Source organism: Carassius carassius, chromosome 36 (genome assembly GCF_963082965.1).
Source record: "Carassius carassius chromosome 36, fCarCar2.1, whole genome shotgun sequence".
Classification (NCBI taxonomy): Eukaryota; Metazoa; Chordata; class Actinopteri; order Cypriniformes; family Cyprinidae; genus Carassius; species Carassius carassius.
Window position 1 is genome coordinate 8,380,370 of NC_081790.1, and position 21,710 is coordinate 8,402,079.

The 21,710-nt window shown below is 38.5% G+C and overlaps 1 protein-coding gene across 1 annotated transcript; it reads right to left on the bottom strand.

Annotated features, from left to right (window-relative positions):
• Window positions 1-2,274: 2,274 nt before the first annotated feature.
• Window positions 2,275-21,292, bottom strand: ehmt1b (euchromatic histone-lysine N-methyltransferase 1b). The gene is made up of 27 exons (XM_059526109.1): window positions 21,134-21,292; window positions 19,451-19,538; window positions 18,507-18,997; window positions 18,173-18,335; window positions 16,792-16,955; window positions 16,411-16,563; window positions 16,136-16,210; window positions 15,854-15,965; window positions 15,601-15,738; window positions 14,846-15,015; window positions 14,230-14,373; window positions 13,826-14,052; window positions 13,501-13,704; window positions 13,307-13,389; window positions 13,123-13,229; window positions 12,783-12,905; window positions 12,551-12,652; window positions 11,755-11,859; window positions 11,408-11,562; window positions 7,379-7,546; window positions 7,120-7,264; window positions 6,867-6,944; window positions 6,217-6,332; window positions 3,580-3,666; window positions 3,335-3,413; window positions 2,913-3,088; window positions 2,275-2,759 (listed from the first exon to the last, which is right to left on the bottom strand). The coding sequence occupies exons 1-27, from the start codon at window positions 21,275-21,277 to the stop codon at window positions 2,576-2,578; spliced, it is 3,981 nt and encodes a 1,326-aa protein (XP_059382092.1). The 5' UTR covers window positions 21,278-21,292; the 3' UTR covers window positions 2,275-2,575.
• Between the last annotated feature and the right edge of the window lie 418 nt (window positions 21,293-21,710).

Sequence of the window (21,710 nt, forward strand, 5' to 3'; positions counted from 1 at the left end):
TATGAACAAAATAAATATTTAAATACAACTTTTTATTAATAATACACTGCTGTTTATATTTATACATTGATTTAAATACAAAAATGTATTTTTTTCCATTGTATCGTCATTGTATACTATAATTCTTTAGTAATAAAAATTATTGTTATTAATAACATTGAGAATAATAGGAATGGAAAGGATTAATGATTTTAAAAAGGCCTTATTGTTATCAAAATAAATATCACCAAGCAAAAAATATTTTTTCTTGTTTTTGGAATTTGGGGTGAGCCTGTTCTGCCAAGGGATGAAAATTAGCATAATTCAGATTTTTCTTCTCATAGGTTATATCTGTGAGGTTATATCTCACAATTGAGAATGTTTTTTCTCCTAACTCTGAAATCGTACAATTTAGGCTGGAATGAACCTTTTTTTTTTACATTTTGTTTCCCGTTGTGGACATGTTTTTGTGAGATTCGCCCACAAAAAGACATTTAGTCTCAGCTCATCATTTAATGTCACTAAACCTAAATGCCACTTAAACAAGTTATTTACATAATCTTCATCTATCATAAAAATAAGTGAAGTGTTCACTGTGAGAGATGAATAACAATCCAAAACCCAGTTAATGACACAGCAACCTCGAATGACAAACCCAATGAACATCCTACCATAGATGACAGCTGATTTTCTCTCCTTCCAGTCAGAGTTACGCCGTGCTGATCTCATCATGGCCCTTTCTACTTGTTAACCTTTTCACGATCCGGTTTCTCAAGCCGTAACACAGTGTATTCACAGTGCGTGATCCTCATACTTGTGCTGACCACTGGAATAGTGAGACATACTCATGTTTTAAAGTTTGCAGCAGTGGAATGCGGAAAGGCGGTTTCCTGTCTCATTAGTTAAAAGCCTTTATCGTCAAGTCAGAAAGCCTCAATCATCAGCTCACAGTTCATTTGATCAATTACAACCAAGTAACTCAAATAATCAGGAAGTTTATAAAACAAAAGAACACTTCTTCATAAATAATCAAAAGTCTTCCTGCTTTGCATCACAAAACTCCTTTGGTCTCATTTGTGGCCACACGGCTTTAAAGTGACTTATCTCCTACCTTAAAAAAATTTTATGGGATGAACAGCAGAGATCGTTCATTTCAGATTTGCATCGTTATTTTTGCATAATAGTGACGGAGATGTTTCTCTTTTATTAGTAGTAAATTTATTGAAAAAGAAAAACACAACCAGTAAGATTGTGCATCATGTTTCACTGTCCAGAAATATGTTACAGTCCCCCCCCCCAGTTTGCAGTGTTTTGTATCTCTATGTCTGAATTTGCACAAAGGACATGACTACACTATCAACGCTTAAAAAGACTGTAATAGTTTCACTATCAACATGAACTTATGGAACAAAACTGATACAGGCTAATTGTCAAACTACAGCTAGAGGCCAAATAAAAAATACAGATGAAAAAGAAAAAAAAAGAAACACTTGCTTCTTCATCGTATTTTACAACTTGTATTCACTTAGTGAGTAATAAAAAAATAAACAGAACAAAAACCTTTTTCAGCACCATTTGCGTTTTCCTATACCCAACCGCATTTCATTCGTTCCAGTCCTATTTCTAGAGCACGTGTCTCAAAAGCATGCTAAAAGGTTCCATCATTGTGACCGAAAGTACATACAGAAATATTTTACAGTTTTCATTTGCATTGATGGGGGTGCAAGTAATATGCATTTATCGACAGCTGTGTCAATCCAGGCCTGTAACATGCAGGAAATAACCCATAGGGCTTGTTTTTAGACTCGTCCAGGATTAATTTGCACTTCCAATGGCGAATCGCCATTAAAACGCATTTATACTCTGGGCTCAATATATAGGCCAAAAATGTCCTGTTCAGAGGCCTTTTCATGATTTTGGTAGCACTGACGTGACGTCCTGCGTCTGTGAACCAATCAGAGGACACGCGCGACGGGCGCTAATGTCCAACTCATCTCAAGTTAATACAGCTGAATGACTGAGAAAAGGCTACTGAAAAAAAAGGAGGTTTGGTCTTTGAATACCTTTACAAAATTTTCTCCATATTCCGTGAATGTACAAAAACTAAAATCAGGAGTAAAGTAAAACGAACAGATGCATAAATGAACATTATTTGAAACTCATTTTGGATTTGGGAATCGATCGTTCAGTTTTTGCTGACCTTGACTGGGTAACGTAAAACTTTGAAGAATAAAGTTCATGAAGGATGACAAGAAATGACACAGAAGTTCGAGTCGGGCAGGAGAACACTGTGCGACAAGAATAAGGTCCAAAGGGGCTGCCCGACAATAAAAAACCTATACAAAATGTGCATACCAAACACCTGAAAAACCAGTCCAGTTGTGCACCTCTCTCCTTCAAGACTTTAAACCCTTAAACTGCTTCAACCAATCAGGCTTTCAGACCACCAGAGCTAAACATGGCACTGTGGGTGTAGCATCAAGTGGCCCGGGTTGGTAACCGGAGCTGATTAGAGATGGCAGAGGTGTGCCTGTGATGGGAGGTGACAGGCTGGTAGAAGAAGGAGAACCGGATGTTTTACGCTAGAAAGATGGGTTTAGCTGGGGCTGGAGGGGGTGGATGAGCTGGTATCGGGCAGGGCGCTGGGCTGCTGGTCTCCTGGAGTACTGTCTGCATGTCTCTGTGCGATGGTGGCGGCTGAGTGCTTGCATTTGGATGAGCCACACTGGCAGCTGAACAGCTTCCCTTTTACATCCCAGAAGTGATCACCGTAATCAAACCTGAGAAGGGGAGAGAAATTCTAAATTTCTGTTCTAATAAAAAATAAATGAGCATCAATGAATGCTTTCATAAAGTTAATGACGGGAAGCTAACATATGGAGTCAATCTAAATTAAGAATTAGCAAGTAGATGGATATTAATGTGAATCAGACCCAAGTTCGTCTCCGGCACTGATGTTCTTGCAGGCGAAGAACGCGATGTGAGGGAATCTGAGGTCCTGGTGAGAGGTGAACACTCGACAGGGGAATAGATTCGGCTCACAGTGATGGTTTATGAAGCGGCTGATGTTGCCGTAGAAACGTGCATCGACACAGTACATATCACCCATCTGCAACAGCAGCGACAGAAAATAAATTTGTAGAGTGATGCCAGACTGAAGAGAATGGGATGTGAAATTTATTCAGCAATAAATATGTATAAAAAAACAATTATATATAATATTATTGGTAAAATTGGACTAAAGGATATATATAGGTGAAATTTGCTTGCAGGCATGCAGATAATCCACTACTGACAGGAGCAGACAGGAGAGGTAATGTGATTTTGAAGGGGAGTCATCCTAAGATGGCGATACCTTACTGTCCAGACTGAAAAGATAGGAGTCATTCTCTCTGACATCTGCTTCGGCATCAGAGATGATCTCACCCACGTATCTGTTGGAATGGAATGAGACATTAGGGTACAAACACACTAAGCACATGATCATATCCATAAATACACTCCTAAACAAACCTCTGCACAGACACACACACACAGTTAGACTGAAACAGGAAGATATAACACAGGCCTCAATGACCTTTAGAAACATAAGAAACTCACTCGCAAACAAATGTTCCTTGCGGGATATCCTGTAATGTCTTGACACCCCATCCCATCATCTGCGTCCTGAACAACTGCAGTCTTACCCTAAGAAATCATTTAAGAGGATCCCACTCAATCCAGATCAAATACAGTACTACAATAGAACAACAAGTATATATGAATACTAAAGGGTTGGTCAGACATATATATATATAAAACTAAAGGGTTGGTCAGATATACATATATATGTGTGTATATTAGGGGTGTATGGGTACCTGTATTCGTACCGGACCGTTTCGGTACAGGGCTTTCAGTACGGTGCACGTGTGTACCGAATGACCGAATGCAATATTTTGTTTGTGGAACATAGGTACATTTTCGTGTTTCCAAACGAACATTAAGTGGCGGAAGTCTCCGCGTTCAGCGCAAATCTCGCCCTGCAGCTGATACTAAGGCCGTTGACACAGTGTGTCACCGGCCTAAGGTTTTCAAAAGGCATCACGCGAGTGTGAACATCACTACAACTGGGGAAAAAAAACGATTGTAATTCAAACGCAGCTCCCGTCGGCATTTAAACAAACCTTTGCTCTTAATTCCGATCGGTCCAACGCAATAACGAAATCTGAGCAGGTTGAAAAACTGTAACTGTTGATGCTGCACTTTACACTTTGGAAAAGTTATATTTTTTCAAATATGAGCAGGCCTAAAAGCTGGGATTGGTAATGCTGCACTGTAATCATAGTTATTTATTTATATTTTTCATTATATTTTATTATATGATATTGGTCTGAGACTGAGAGTCTTTTATTTAGTGGAGAACTTTGCAGCAGTATTTTATTTCTTATTCTTTTTTTATTTTATATTTATTTTATTAAAAAGTATAAAAAAAAAAAGTGTAAACAATTTGTAAAAAAAAAGTTTATAGTAATAAACAACCTGCAGTTTAATGTTTGCATTTCTTTCCCTTACTGTACCGAAAATGAACCGAACCGTGACTTTAAAACCGAGGTACGTACCGAACCGTAATTTTTGCGTATATATATATTAGGGCTGGACGATTAATCGAAAAGTAAGCGAAACCGAAATTTAGACCCTCTAACCGACGTAATTTTCCCATGTCGGTTATTTCGTTTATTTCCTGTTAATACTTCCCCCTTAAAAGCAAAACACGGAGGTGAACGCTGGTTCAACACATAGTGATGGCGTGCGAGCAGTGAGCCTTGAGTCTTCACTAAACTTTGTCAGTTGTAATTGTTTTATGGTTTGGACATTCAAGCGATTAGACGATCGGATGTGTATTATTATATCGAGCTACCATAGCTGTGAAGATCGCGCGCACAGAGAACCGCAGTTGTCAGCACTGTCCTGTGATTTATCACTAAAGTATCTTAGAATCTCAAAACTTATTATAGCATATTTTTCTACTTTTGAAGGAACTAGCCTATTTACAACCCCCAGCTTCACAATTATATAGAGATGGTTTGACTAATTCACACACGCAATCACTCATACTGGTACTGTTTACCTTTAATCTTTATTTATCTCTTACACCTAGCAATAATATGTAAGAAATGTTACTAACATAGATAAAATAACTGCTGATATTGATCGTTCTTTCAATAGGAAAAAATATACCACCTTTAATAGTCGATCTCAACCGTCTTGCTGAGGCCAGTCTTAAAAGACGCTCAGGACAGTTGACAGGCAACTGCTGGGTGTCGTCACGACAGCATATCATTTCACGTGTTATTAAGCCTTGCCACTTGCAAGGTTGTTCTCCTTTAAGTTCCAAGAGAAAACATTACCGTCTACAGCCACGAGAGGGCGCTCTATGTCTTTAGTGTACAGTAGACTACAGGAACACTGAGCAGCATAGAGCGACCTCTCGCGGCTGTAGACGGTAATGTTTTCTATTGGTTCATTTCTCTTGGTTCATATCTCTCGGTTCATGTCAAATTAATTTTGACAAATAAGTCGCACCTGGCTATAAGTCACAGGAACAGTCAAACTATGAAAAAAAGTGTGACTTATAGTCCGGAAAATACAGGACATAATAAATAAACAGTACACATACATATAGTATATAAACAAAAACTTATTTTGGATGCGATTAATCATTTGACAGCACTAATATATATATATATATATATATATATATATATATATATATATATATATATATATATATATATATATATATATATATATATATTTATTTATATATATATATATATATATATATATATATATATATATATATATATATATATATATATATATATATATATATATATATTTATTTATATATATATATATATATATATATATATATATATATATATATATATATATATATATATACATATATTTATATATATATATATATATATATATATATATATATATATATATATATATAAAGCTATCAGTCACCCTGCCTGTTTTCTGGATAAGGAGTTTTCAAAATGAAATATATAAATATATAAATAAAATCTGCATAAATCAGCATATTGAGGAAAAAAAATAAGAAAAACCAATAAAAAAGAAAAAACGCCACACTGACGTCACATTTCAATACATGTGTTGTTATTGTTTAATCTGACAGCTGTTGAAAAGGGGGTTTAATCATCCAGAATGCATGTGGAAGTGAGGTACCTCAGTCCGTTCTGTACCACACGGTTCTTGCAGGTTCTCCAGCAGGAGCAGGCATGGTTGCACTCAAATATAAGGGGTGGCTCCTCATTACAGAACTCAGGCAGCAGACGGCTCTCCTGATGCCACAAACACAAAGCATTTGAACTCTAATACTAAAAAGCACATAGCAACAAAATTTTAACGATCTAAAAAAAAAAAAAAAAAAAAAAGTCTGTATTGATCTGCATTCATAAGTTTCCACAATGATGCTAGATTATTTTGAATGGTTTTCATGGCACTGTTATGCAGTTTCTACTGTGTTCTGGGTGGTTTCTACATAGCTACATTACTGGCCTATTATGGTAAGGCAGTTTATTACTTAAAATACAATTAACAAATGCCTACCTCTAAGTGTGGGCTTTAGTAATAGTGATATTTGATTTAGCGACACTAATAATTTTGCCTAGACCATCTCACACTGTCTTGTATTTAGCTAATTCCTCCTCTAGGTGGAGAGGTTTGCCAAATCAAATTATATTAACAACAAGTTAGAGCTAGTAATGCATGTAACTGTGCTTCAGAATTACCAGTATATTCAAAATTTACACATAACATCCCTAACAGCTTAGTTATTAGATCCTAAGGATGGAAGTGCTCAGAAATTGACTTACTTTATCATACCAGCAACGCAGGCTGAGTTGGCCACACATGCAGCTAGCTGAGGAGCAATCATCTTTACAGACACAGTACTGTGGAATGAAATAACACCATTATACATCTTCTTCCTTAGTTTAGAGGTATATATCACTTATTCAAAGTTTTTTCTTAGCTAACCAGCCAACGGTTATTTGTCTACACTGCCAAAACAATTAATCAATGAGATTTGAAAAGTGTTACAATAAAAGTATTTTTTAGCTTATTTACCTGCAAGTGGGTGATATTTTTGTCAATGTTCATAGGGGACGTCACACAGCTATCGGGGACGTATTTGTAGTTGTCAGGACAGGGTTCGCTATCCACTGCATTCACACACGGGATGGGGACTTTCTCGTAGCCTCTGGCGATGTCCCTAAACACAGTTACACAGTAATTTATAGACTAATTTAGGTCTTAGTTCTGGTGTAGATAAACAGTTCAATACTGTGATCTGGAGGATGGTGAGATATGAATTAAGTGGATCTACCTGTTGAGAAGCTTCTCTACTAAGCCAGTCTGGTTGCTGTTAGCTTCTCTCTGCTTTTTGCTGGCTTGAAGTGTGTTCCAAACCTTCGAGTTGTGGCTGCAGCAATCCATGGGTGTCTCTCCTTCTTTGTTCTCGAGGCTTATGTCAGCACCCCGCGACAGAAACAAGCTATAAAAGATGCATTCTTGAAGGTTAGGACAAACAAAATGAAAAAAACTTTTTATTATTACTACTAGTACTACTTAGGGGTGAGCAATATGATCAAAAAATGTGTAATTATATTTTACGGTAATGATATTTATATGACAAAAAAACACAGTAGAATAATTTATACTACATAATATTGATTATATAAAGTAATCAAATGTATGAAAACACTAATATAAAATGTGTGAGGCACATTTTATTATGGATGCACGTATTAGAACAACAACAACAACAACAACATGTAAACTATACCATTTTCCAAAAAAAAAAAAAAGTTTTCGTCTTGAAACAAAATCATCCTCAATTTAATGGTTTGTTTGGATTCAGAGGTGGACCTGAAACAAACCAATTTAGGATGAGAAATATATTTGTAATCTATCTTCTCCTGTTGCAATACTACATTCAGGACTCCAACCAATCACTGTAACTGCCTGCTAACGGATCCATAATAAAATTTGTCCAGGAAATGATGAGCGCAAGCCTTTATAGCTAGCGTCCAGCTCCAATAAATCTACATGACATTGATCCAGTCTCCAATAAAAAAATGCAGCTTTAAGCTGATTAGTATGGAAGCACATGGGTAGCGATATTCAATTTGGAATGTAATATGCAAAATGACAATGCAATATGTAAAATGGCAATGCATTTCTGTATTTACATTTACATTTTCCAATACATTTGTGCAAAGTTTGGTGCAAAATGAAAATTAAATTACATAATTTTCATTTGCCATTTCATACACCAGTTTTTATATGTAAAATGAATACTAATTTTAACGCTTTATAAGTTGCAAAATTAAAATTAAAATGTATTACAGAAATGATTAGATATGTATAACATGTTCAAGCAAAAACTGTGGCAAAATGATAATTTAAATGCTATTTTCCTTAAATGCATTAACACTCACAGTCAAGACACTTACGATTGCATTTTCATTCAGTGTCCTGCAATTAATGTAGCAAAATTCAATGTGCACATTGAAAATGCATTCCGAGCTGATCACGTCTCCGCCCCCTCGCGCCATGTCAATCACTGCGTGAACAAGGCGGGGCTTGCAGAAGGTCTGAGACTCAAATCTCAAGAAGGATTCAAGTGAGAGAACATGGACAAGACCGTTGGTCCGTGTACGTTTTGATCATTCCGGTTTATGGCTTCAATATTACATTTGCACTTGTGGGCGGCGCTGAAACGCTCCTTTCATCTGATTGGTCGAATCGCTCCAGCTTCAGCTCGGTCTTTTCATTCTTTCAGGCAGAATAAGAGTCAGTGCGAGTGCGGCACTGTAATGTCTGAAACCACCGCTCACTGTTAATTAGCATAATATTTTAATCAGATGATGCTGGCCACATAATTCTACTGCTGCGACTTGCAAGAGACCCTGTTAAATTATTTCTAGGTTATAGTATTGTATAAATATTGTCCCACTGATAAAAACAGTGCAAATAGTTCTGTCTCCTTGGATAACAGTGAAGTGGAAATAAATATAGTTAAATTTATGAAATAAAATTAAATAGGAATTTTTGGGAAGGTAAGTCTGGCCAGTTATACAGCAATACGAGTCAGAGTCAGACGAACCAAGAGAAAACATTACCGTCTACAGCCGCGAGAGGGCGCTCTGGGGTAGGCTACAGGAGCACTGAGCAGCATAGAGCTAATTTTACTTTTTTTATTTCAGAAATGTAACAATATTAATTTTTACAATTATTTATTAATGTCACACACACACATACCTAGTGCCTTATGACTTAAAAGATGAGAGTGGTAAATGTTACAGACATGGAACTGTTCAGTCTATTATTGATTTTTATTTCCACTTCACTTTTATCCAAAGAGACAGAACTATTTGCACTGTATTTATCAGTGGGACAATATTCATACAATACTACAACCTAGAAATAATTTGCAGGTCTCAGCAGCACGAATTATGTGGCCAGCATCATCTGATTCAAATATTATGCTAATTAACAGTGAGCGGTGGTTTCAGACTAGGGCTGCACGATGTGTCGTTTAAGCATAGATATCGCGATGTACGAATCCACGATAGTCACATCGCAGGATGTGAGATGTAGGCTGTCATAGTTGATCCGTTATTCATTAACTGTACGGGCCAGCTACTCCCCTGCCCTTGACAGTGTGATTCGCGGATTAATTGCACAGCTTAACCATCATAGAATGAAAGTTTATAATTGACAGGACTGAAAACCACATGCAAGTTTAACAGGGCAGAGAGAGAGGGAGCGCGAGAGAGACAGAGAGAGCGCGCGAGAGAGACAGAGAGAGCGCGCGAGAGACAGAGAGAGAGAGAGCGCGCGAGAGAGACAGACAGACAGAGAGACAGACAGACAGACAGAGAGAGAGAGCGAGAGAGAGAGAGCGAGAGAGAGCGCGAGAGAGACAGAGAGAGAGAGCGCGCGCGCGAGAGACAGGGAGAGAGAGCGCGCGCGCGCGAGAGACAGGGAGAGAGAGCGCGCGCGAGAGAGACAGAGAGAGAGAGAGCGCGCGCGAGAGAGACAGAGAGAGAGCGCGCGTGCGTGCGAGAGAGACAGAGAGAGAGCGCGCGTGCGTGCGAGAGAGACAGACAGAGAGTACATTAGAAGTATCATCAATGTTTATAGAAATGTATATGGATTTATTTTGCATGTAATTTTTTTTTTCTTATGAATATATATGTATTTTTGTTTTGTTTGTTTCTATTCTGCTATGTACAATGCTTTGGCAATATGTACCTTTGTATGTCATGCCAATAAAGCAATATGAATTGAATTGAGAGAGAGAGAGAGAGAGACCGAGAGAGAGAGAGACCGAGAGAGAGCGAGCCGTTTTCAAACAACACGAAATGAGAATGTAAGTGTGCTCACCCCATTTTTGTTTGTAAGAAAAAATATCGCAATATATATCGCAGAAGAATAAAATATCGCAATGTCATTTTTTCCCAATATCGTGCAGCCCTATTTCAGACATTACAGTGCTTCACTCGCACTGACTCTTATTCTGCCTGAAAGAATGGAAAGACCGAGCTGAAGCTGGAGCGATTCGACCAATCAGATGAAAGCAGCGTTTCAGCCCCGCCTACAAGTGCGAATGAAATATTAAAGCCATAAACTGAAATGATCAAAACGTACACGGACCAACTGTCTTGTCCATGTTCTCTCACTGGAATCCTCTTCTTGAGATTTGAGTCTCTGAACTTCTGCAAGCCCCGCCTTGTTCACGCAGTGATTGACATGGCGCGAGGGGGCGGAGACGTGATCGGCTTGGAATGCATTTTCAATGTGCACATTGAATTTTGCTACATTCATTGCAGGACACTGAATGAAAATGCAATCGTAAGTGTCTTGACTGTGAGTGTTAATGCATTTAAGAAAAATAGCATTTAAATAATAATTTTGCCACAGTTTTTGCTTGAACATGTTATACATATCTAATCATTTCTGTAATACATTTTCATTTTAATTTTGCAACTTATAAAGCGTTAAAATTAGTTTTCATTTTACATATTAAAACTGGTGTATGAAATGGCAAATGAAAATTATGTAATTTAATTTTCATTTTGCACCAAACGTTGCACAAATGTATTGGAAAATGAAAATGTAAATACATAAATGCATTGTCATTTTACATATTGCATTGTCATTTTGCATATTACATTCCAAATTGAATATCGCTACCCATGTACCTAGTACATTGGATATGCGTGTAATCCTGCAGTACAGTTATCTTTTAGGAGGATGTAAGCCTAGCTCACTACAGACCTGTAAGACTGAAAGGAAGTTTCCCAATCAATCAGTCGGGATCAATAAAACCAAGTGGAGGTTTACTCACTTCACACAGTCCAGCCGGCTCTCCCGTGATGCTATGTGCAAAGGCGAGTCTCCGTGGATGTTGATGACATTGAGATCACACTTGGCATCCAGCAGGATCTCAGCTATCTCCAAACACCCAGAGAATGCTGCCCAGTGCAGACAGATATTTCCCTCCTACAATCAAAGTTGATGATTGTAACAGATCAAATACACTGCATTTTCAACCGTCTTCGTCATCTAAACCTATGTAAAAACTGAAATCAGGACAGAGAGTAGACTACAAAAGTAGACTACATTCTAAAACTGCAGATGTAATTTTGATATATTAAATTGCAGTTTCCAGAGTACAAAACACAGCACGCAGACCTTGTCTCGTATGTTGATATCAGCCCCTTTTGAGAGCAAGAGTTTTACTTGGTCCACATGTTTGTACTCTGTGGCCCAAATCATGGCTGTCCAACCTCCATCATCCTGGAACAAGAAATGCAACTACATGTCAATCTTTTTGACTCCAATGGCTCCTATTGTGCACAACAATACTGAAAGCACCATTAGTACCATTTACTCACAATTTATATGCAATTAAATATTATAATAGTGCAGTTTGGAATAACTTGAACAATGTATATGCATCACAAAAATGCTGATAGCGTTTTAAGATTTTATTAATTTGCATGGCTTTTGCAGGTCTAGAAACCACTTAAAAAAACATATGCAACCTGGTTAACATATGCAAATTAAATGCAAATCTTTTTTGACATTTTCAGGCCCTTGCATTGAGAACTACTGGTATATACCTTGAATCATTAAATAATAATAATAATAACAACAATTTTAGATAAAACTGATAAGATAAAACTTTTAAATAATAAAAAAGTGAAAAGTTATTTTGTTATAGTTATTAAAAGCCAAAGAAAAATGCAATAAGGTATTATATTACTGTAAATTAAAAAAAGAAAAAACCTACACAAATTAAAAAATTGGTAGTGCATCATTAACATGCCTTGTAACATTTATGAAACTCATTACACGAATCAGTAGGAGTAGTTATCAGTGGAATGGAGGACTATTGATGAGGTTGTTTGTGAAATTCCTGAACTATGTTTGGCAGAGTCTAACAACTCAAATAATGGAAATCCCCAAAAACACAGAAGGTGGAAACCTGGCAGTTAATATCTACAATTCCTGTAGACAGCAAGTGTTGTACAGTGCTGAAATGCCCAGTCTTAGCAGCAAGATGGAGACATGTTGAACCCTCAACATCCTAAAACAAACAAAGGAACCAGGATGTGATCAGTCTTCAAACAGAGTGAATGTTCATCTAAAAACAATTGATTACTGAGTGTTGTACTAAACAGACTTGCTTATCAACCCTCTTGCACATGGCAGCTGACCTTGTTAGAGACCATGGCTCCAGCCCTCAGAAGATAGCGCACTGTGTCAAGATTATCGTTCTCACAGGCCTCCATCAGGGGCGTCCGCTGGTCCTCATCACACATGTCAAGGTTTGCGCCAGCCTGAGGAATAAGATCATTGATTTTAATGACAACAAAGTCACTGAGGTTAAACTAGGCGTGACATATCTTGATATGTCACAATTGTATATGCAAATGAGATCTGATAACTATGACAGAGTGATCTGTAGTGCTTTAAAGAAGAAATAAAGTAATACAGGGTGATAAATTCTGGTAAAAGTGGTGAAGTTAATACTAGTTCACTAGCATTTGCCCTCACCTGCACCAGCATATGGCAGACTTCCTGATGACCTGCTTCAGCTGCTACATGGAGTGGTGTGCGTTTGTTTTGGCTCTCCATTTGAAAGTTAGGGTCTATCCCATCCACTGAGAATGAGAAAGGAGGTTTCCAGCACAGAGCAGACAACCTTGAAAAATACAACAATGTTATCCCTCTCTCTTACCCAGCATCAGTAGGACCTTCTGCAGCTCTCCTTGTTTAGCAGAAATATACAGCTGTTTTGGGTGAAATCGAAGCTTTTTGGGTCTTGGAGAAGAAATGAAGAGTTGATAATGTTCATAAAGTGTTCATAATGACAGAACCCCATGTTAGTATGAATAATATGGCTAAATCAAAGGCCATAATTGGTTTTCTTACTTCTCTGCATCTAGAGCCAGCAGGACACTTTCTAGAGTCTCTTTAGTTGGTCCTGGTTGAAGTACGGTTCCAAATCCAGCTCCAACAGGCCCAGTTTTCGAGCCCAAAGGGGACACAGATGTGTCCTGTGACTGTGTAGGTCTGGATAGTAGGCATAAGGTGCTATCTGCTTTGCCCTCTCCAAGAACAGAGAGCCGAGTGGACCTTTAATGACCAACAAAACAATTAAAATCCAAAAGTTGGAGAAACAAACAACAAAAAAATCGTAAAAGCATATATACAGAATGTCCTACCTAGGTACATAAATGAAACAGCTTGCACATACCCTCCAGTGGTGGTGTCCGCTTTGCCCTCTGAGGTGCTGGGCTTGCAGGGGCCATGGGTGAGAGGGACAGTGGACGTTGTATCAGCCTTGGCAATGGTGACCTCTTTCGCCTTGCTGACCTCCTCCCCGCAGTGTGGACAAAAGCTCTGACCGTTGAGCACCGAGGCACAGGCTCGATGAAACCGGTGGGATATGTTCACCTCTGGCTGACACTCCATGAAGACACCCTACATGAGGGCCACATGAAATACCTTTGAGTGTTTTGCTCAAATGTGGCTGAAGTAAAAACTCTGAAGCTTTTCAGGCACATGCACTCAGTCAAGAATTTCTTGGCCATTGGCTCGTCATGCTTAAACCCAATCAAAGACCTAAAAATATTCGCTTGGGTAAAGCCAAAGACTCACGGCTCTGCAAAAGAAGCCACAGCCTGGGCAGCACTGATGTTTGACCATGCCCGTGCGATGGTCCTCACACAGAACCAGCAGTTGGACAGAGTTTGAAGGCCTCATCATCTCGTGCTTCAGCACTGCACTCTGACAACGGCTCAGCTACCCCAGAACAACAGGGAACCAATTAGAATAGAGTTCAGAACCTCGACTTTTCAAAAGAGTAAAAAAAAAAAAAAGTGTATTGTAGCATCAAACAAGACATTACAGAAAAAGAAGATGCTAAGTATTCAGCGGTAAGATGAATCCTAGGAACTTCTGTACTGAATCGAATTATTCACCTCATTTCGTTCCAAAAATTGGGACCCATATTCAGATGGTATATAGTAGGCGTTCTTAACTCTGGCCCTCAAGGTCCAGTTTTCTGAAGAGTTTAGCTCAAGCCACAATCAAGCACACTTGAACAAACTAATAAAAATCTTCAGGATTACCAGAGAGGCAGGTTAGCGTGATCAGAAAGTGAGGTTGCCCAGAGTTGAGAGACCATGGTACATGGTACAAGATAAAGTGTTCCTGAAAAAGCTATCACTGTCCCCATGATTGTTCTACATATTAACAATGGTAACCATCTCACCTGACCGTCAATGCTCTCAGTCGCCATACACTTCCTGTCCGCAAGCGTCAGAATCTCTCGGCTCTTGGGCATCTCCATTCGACAGCTGCAAAGGGGCAGTTCCTGCACCATGTCAGTGTCTGTGCTCTTCACTGACCCTGAAACAGCGGAGAAACACCATCTGTAAGACTCTTATAATCATGAAAGAGCTGAAAGACCATCATTTTGGAAACAAATGGCAGGAAATTGATGTTACTTCATAATGAGATGTAGATGGATGACAAACATTGCACAGATAGCACAAACTGCTTCAGGATTACTCTTCGATAGACACATGACCACCAGGGGGCACAATATCAGCTGAGTCTCGATGACTCATTTTATCCAAGATGGAGGCCACCACAAAGGCCCTGCAGTAATCAAGCTCTGAACTTTACACAAATGCGTCTTTCAAGATGCTGAGCTCGAAACCAATCAAATGGAACAGTCTGCCACAAATTAGATTTTTAAGCAGATAAAGTAGCCAATTTCAACTAGCAAAAACTCTTGGTTTAAAGAAATTAACAAATTGCAGCTTCAAAAGACTACAACTTTACATAGCATTTAACAAGAAACAGACTTCCCTTTGCATTTCCTCATACAGTCAAAAAGCAAACCATTGCATCATTCAATGTTTTCCCAAGTTAAATAGCAAAATATTCTTATTATAATAATAATAATAATAATTATTATTATTATTATTATCTAACCAATACGGCCAAAGGATTGAATTTCACCTGTACTCTGAGATGACAGTAAGGCTTCCTGTGCCGCTAGGTTGAGGGAGTCAAGTGGGACTTCTTTATACTCTGTCCTGTTGTCAGAAGGGGCTGATAGTGATTCCTGGCTCTCAGATTGAGACTGGGACTCCATTCCTGGGGTAATGATGGAACAGACATAAAGAGATTTGAAAATGAAACTCATTAACAGCCGAGTTGTTGCCATTCAGCAGATATTTGAGGAAAGCATGGATTTTAACATTTACTGTACCTGAAAGAGTTTTCGCTTTCGATTTCCTCTTGCGTTTCCTTGATGGTCGGAGCCAGGCATGGTCCCCCTTGACTTTCTTTTTCCATTTCTTTTTCAAACTGGACTCTGAACTCTGAGGAGAAACAGAAGTAACTTACAGTCCACAAACTGAAACAAAGCATTATCTCAGAAACCTCAAATCAAATCTGTGAAACTCACTAGTCTCCAAGCATTTTATCTAAATGTCCCTTGGTTATATTGTATTTATTGATACTTGATATTAGAGAATGTTTGGGGACTCACCAAGTCTGATTCATCCCCTTCCTCTTCACCTTCGCCCTCCGGTGACTCCTCAGACTCATGTTCTTCTTCAAGAGGCTTTTGAATGAAAAATTAACTATTAAACAGGGGAATGTAATGTGTTGTAGGCGTTACTTTACTTGTTCACAGATTCAGTGAACAAGCCGTTTGGCCAAAAAAAAAATCAAGGAAATAACTGACAAGATGGAAGAAAATAATGAATGTTTTCCATTTGGCCATTTTCCATTGGCTCATGAGTTTTATTGCTCAATTCCCACCTGAGAAACTGAAGCTAACTTGGGTCCCTCCTGAGAGGCTTTGGCTCCATCCTCTCTGACCAGCTCCTGATCCTCGTCCGTGTCTTCTCCTTCTTCTGACTCTTCTTCATCAGACTCATTCTCGCCATTCACATAAACTGATTCCTTCGACAACTGTGAAACCAAGGAATAAAAAGGCTGGCATTAGATGTCTACGTTCACATGCCTTGGCTTACAAAGTACAGAAAAGGTTAACCAATTACCAATGCAAAAATATTTAGATAAGGTTCCTTATGGGGTCAAGACTCAGTCTAAGCAACTAATCAAAGATTATTTTCAAAACACAATATAAAAGGCGGTTTTTCACTCTTTAGGTGCAAATCTGGAGGTCCAATCTCTCACCTGAGGGTTGGGTGGAGACTGGGACATACGCTGAAACATCTCCAGAACTGTGCGTTGTTTTAAGACTTTATTTTTCTTCTTGGGCACAAGACTATAAGTTCCCATCTTTCTTTTCTTCTTCCTTGACATGGCTGCTACTGAGGGAGAGACAGGTCTGGTTTCAACTGTCAATGCATAAAGGGAGAATTCTGGTATACAAGCCTGTTTTCAAGCACTTGTTTCTTTGTAAAAGCAATACGATCATTTTTTATGAAAAACTGTTAAACAGTTAAAAAATTATCTGCATTTCAATTTGAACTTGAACCATGTTTGACAATGTCAATATAATTGATGAACATGTTGCTGCAAATTTGGCCATCAAAAGTTCTTGAACAAACACAATGTGTAAGCTACGGTAATTACAATTTTACCAGACATTTCCATTTGTCTACTATTTTAGTCAAAAATAAAAGTTTAGACAGTTGCTGAGTTATATATATATATATAATATGGCAGTGCCCAAAATACATATATATAGTGGTGCCAAAATTATTAGAACACCTGACAGATCTGAAAATATTTAGTTTTTTTGCCTCCAAAACATGATTTAATTTCATAATGTTCATGAAGCATTCAGATGGTTGCTCTGAGCACAGATATAAGATTAAGTGAGTCATACTGTTTTTATCCACTTTTAACTCTAATATTTGGTTTGTCCACCTGAAGCAATTACAGCAGCACATCTCTCTGGCATAGTGTCAGTATATTTCCTGAGAACTTCAACACTAATGTTATCCCATGCCTTCTGCATCTCAAGCCAAAGAGTAGAGTAAAGCCTCTTTGAGGGGGCCAGTCCATCATTTTCAATGTTCCAGTTGAATCCTTCTGTCGCAGGTAGTTTGTTTATGGGTATTATAATGGCCAATTCAACAAAAAACCTCTTAAATATGCTTAGTAAGTGTTCTAATAATCTTGGCCATCACTGCATACTGCATACTTAGTTTTAAAATGAAATAATTTTATTACACTAATACAAACAGTATACAATTTCATAACACTAAAACAAACAGTATGAAAAACACATTGACTTGCTAAAGATTAAATTAATTAATATTAAATTATAACATTTAGTGATTTACAAATAATTTGTTGAAATCAGCACAATAAAGTATCCAACTACCAGTATAAATCAATCCAGTATAGATAAATATTTATATTTTTAATAACATTATATTGTTTTATCAGAATATATATATATATATAGATAGATAGATAGATAGATAGATAGATAGATAGATAGATAGATAGATAGATAGATGTAAATATAATGTAAAGCCCCATCAAAACAGCTTTAGAGCAATCAGTTTTGTTGGAAGCAAAGAAAGGTAATACAGTGAATAACCTGTTTGTGGCTTGGCTGGTGTGGTGTTCAGTACAGATGTGGCGTCAGTTTGGCTTTGAGGTAGCTGATTCTGGATCGGAGATGGCCGAGGCTGCACTGTCTCTGGTTTGCCCAGACTGTCATCTTTCACCATGACTGGCTCCTTATTTCCCCTATTCAAAAGCTGAAGGAGGAACAGAAATGCGATTATATGTATCCATGACCATGAGTCATGAGCAGACCTAAAAAAAAGACCAAAACACGGCATTGTCGGATGTTCAATGTTGAATGCACTGCTGTCATGACTAGTGCAGCTGATGTAGAAGAATGTTTCACTGTGGTAGATCCTCATTACCTTTAGTGTCTGGTTTGAGGCCGGCCTTGACATAGTTTTGCGTGCGCGATGTATCGTCGGTGGAGGTGTATTTGATACTATGCCATTTTTAGTCTCTGTGTCTGCTCGTCTCTCTATTGGGCTCGGTCCTGGGCTTGCAGCACTATTTGAAGATCCCTGGTCAGGGGGTTGCAATGTAGAAGCTGAAGTTGGTGAGCTTTTAGTCCCATGCCCCAATGTGGAACCCCCTACAGGGGACCAGTTAGTCCTATGTGGGGCTGACATGGTGTCTTCCTGCTGTTTGCTTAGAATATATCCATTACTGCCCACTGTAGAGCCATGGGGCGGCTCAGTCTCAGACAGTCCGTTCTCCACGGTTGAGGATTGGGCTGGTGACCCTGTAGAAAGGCTCTGTTCAGTTCTCTTTGTGTCCGTGTTTTCATAGGTCCCATTCAGCTCATTGGCCTCTTTGAGAGGGTTGGCTTGCCCATTCGAGTGATCTTCATCTCCTCCTATAAGAAAAATAACAGAAAAAGTTACGAGATTGTTTCAGGTTCAAAGCAACTTGGCACAACATAAAGTAAAAAATTGTGCTTAGAGTAAAAGTAAGGCACTTACAATGGAAGTAACCAGTGCCAGAGACCAGAAGGCCAGTATTTTTAAAGCTAATGTATTTTATTAAACACTTAAATAATAAATTAATACTTCTGGAGAAAAAAAATAATATAATAGTTCTCCCAATCATCCTTGTTTATGTGGGACATCTGGTCTAGGTATAATATTTCAAATTTTGCACCCAAAAAATAAATAAAATAGAATTAGAAAAAAAAAAATGTAACTCACTAAACACTAAAGAACAAGTCAATATGTGTTAAGACATGGCTATCAAGAGTGAAATGAGTCAAAATGTTGCCATCAACATTATTTCATAAATGCTCATGTATCAAAATAAATTCAGTATTTACCCTCTTCTGGATCACTGCGAGACTCTTTTGTCCCCTCAGACTTCATGGTTTCCCTCTTGCCCGAATTCCCATTGGCCAAACTGGAGGGCTGAAAACAAGCACACTGTTGAATTAAGGGATTTCCATAACAATTTAACATTGTGTAAAATGTGTAAGTGCAAACTATGGAGTATCAATGCAGTAAGCAATAATTTTTCTTTTAAGGAGAGGGGAGAATGCATAAAGCCAATTGATGAAACTTTACAATGTCCAAGCCAGGCTGGTGGCAGGAATAACTGGTCTAAAACAATTAAAGAGGTAATGAGAATGAAAGCGGATCAAATTAAAGTTTGGATCTAAATTAAATGACCCACTGTTTCTAAAACAACAGCATTTATGGCTACCGGCAACAAAACACAAGCAATGGCGAGAAAAAAAATAGAAAAAAATATTTAGACACCCTTTGGGAATGTGAGAGGCTTATCCCAAAGGTTCGGTCTAAACAACATCTGAATAACAAGGGCTTTGATTGGCTAGGCTTTGAGCTGTCAATCACTCTTGAGTCAAGTTAATATTTTCAAGAGATTCAATATCTCCCAACAACTGATTTCAGCAAAAGCCTTTCTACAGGTTCATTACATCTAAAATCTCCATCCAATAATCAAAATGACCAGGCTTAATAATATCATAGCATTTGCAACAACACTAACAACATGAGAAAATTAACAGGAAAAGCAAACACACTGAACAATGAGGCCAAGCATGGACTTGCTTCCTACTTGCACCCTTTTCCCTCTCTCTCTTTCATTTTTTATGTTCTGTTCGAATTGGTCACTTTCGTTCTTGGCTATTGGTCCACTGGAAGTAGACAGCCTGATCCAAAGCCTGACAAAGCCCATGTGGAACATCTCTCCTGCTACTGTAATGCAACAAAACAAACCACTGGCAACAAATCCATGTTTCAGCAAGTAGATTTAAATCTCCCTGCAAAAACAAAGACAAATTTGAGACTTCATGGAAAAGGTGCATTGAGAGTCCAAAAAACTGCCCTTGATGGATACAACAAAATATACAAAAAATGTGCCAACATCATTATGCTGGCACCATCAGATATGCCACATCCTTGAGATGTAACAATCAACAACAACAAAAAAGCGCAACTCTAGAAAGAGTGCCTGACGTCCAGAGGTCTCATTCCTAAAGACAGTGTGCATCTACAGGACTCCCATACAGTTGGACAGAGCAGATCAAGCCCACTTAGGCCTAGGAAGGCACCTGAAATCATGCATAATCCTTTGAGCTACTACTCAACTTACTACCACATCCCAAGTAGCATGGAGAAACCTGCAACAATGTCAGGTGATCACCTGCATCAAGGATTCCAGCTTCACTCAATTCGCTTGTCATTGAAGAAACATGTTTAAAATAAACCCCGGATAGGGAAGAAACAGCAAGGCATGAGGTGATGAGATAGACTTGTTGATTTTTCTTTTTTGTCTGGAAGCAAAGACAGACGTCCTCGACCCATGCAACTGAAGTGGTGCATCCAGTCTCACTCACATACAAGCCTCCAACTACTGGAGTGAATATCTGCAGCGAGGCTCAGAAAGGAAGAGGTAGGTCACAGGGTGCAGTAATTACAAGCAAATCCAAGCTTTCTCTCACTGTCTGTCCCCTCCCCCGCCCCAGCCCCGATCCCCAGACCTCATCTGATTGGCAGTCACACTGACTGCCTTCTGTTCCACAGCCAGAAAATGTCTGCCGCTCGTTCGTTGGAGCTGCTCTTGCAACAAAGGAGGTCGTGTGGCTTTCTGTTCCTCTCTCTCGCCACAAGGGGAGCCACTTCATAATAAGAGTCCCCCCATTCCCTGCCCAAACCAGGCAAGATCTGCCCCACTGACACTACAAAGACCCCATCACACCTTATCAAATCAGTCCATCAGATTGAGGGTAATTCTGAGGACTGCTATGGTGGGATTATTGTTTTACCAGCATTCCGCTGCACCTCTGATCTACTCATATCTTGGTTACTGCAAAACGTCTTTTCTTTGAGTGCAACAACTTCTAAGCAAATCCTTGATCTAGAGCTGTGTTTCCCAACCATTTTGTCTTATGTGCCTCAACTGCCCCATCAATAAGGCTCAAGTACACCTCCTTTCACAAATGTATTCATGAATGAAATCCAGATTAACAAATCATTTGCACTCTTTGTATAGTGGCATGCAATTAGCACCAAAGCTCAATTTATACAAACAAAACACTCTGTCATTAGTAGAAACGT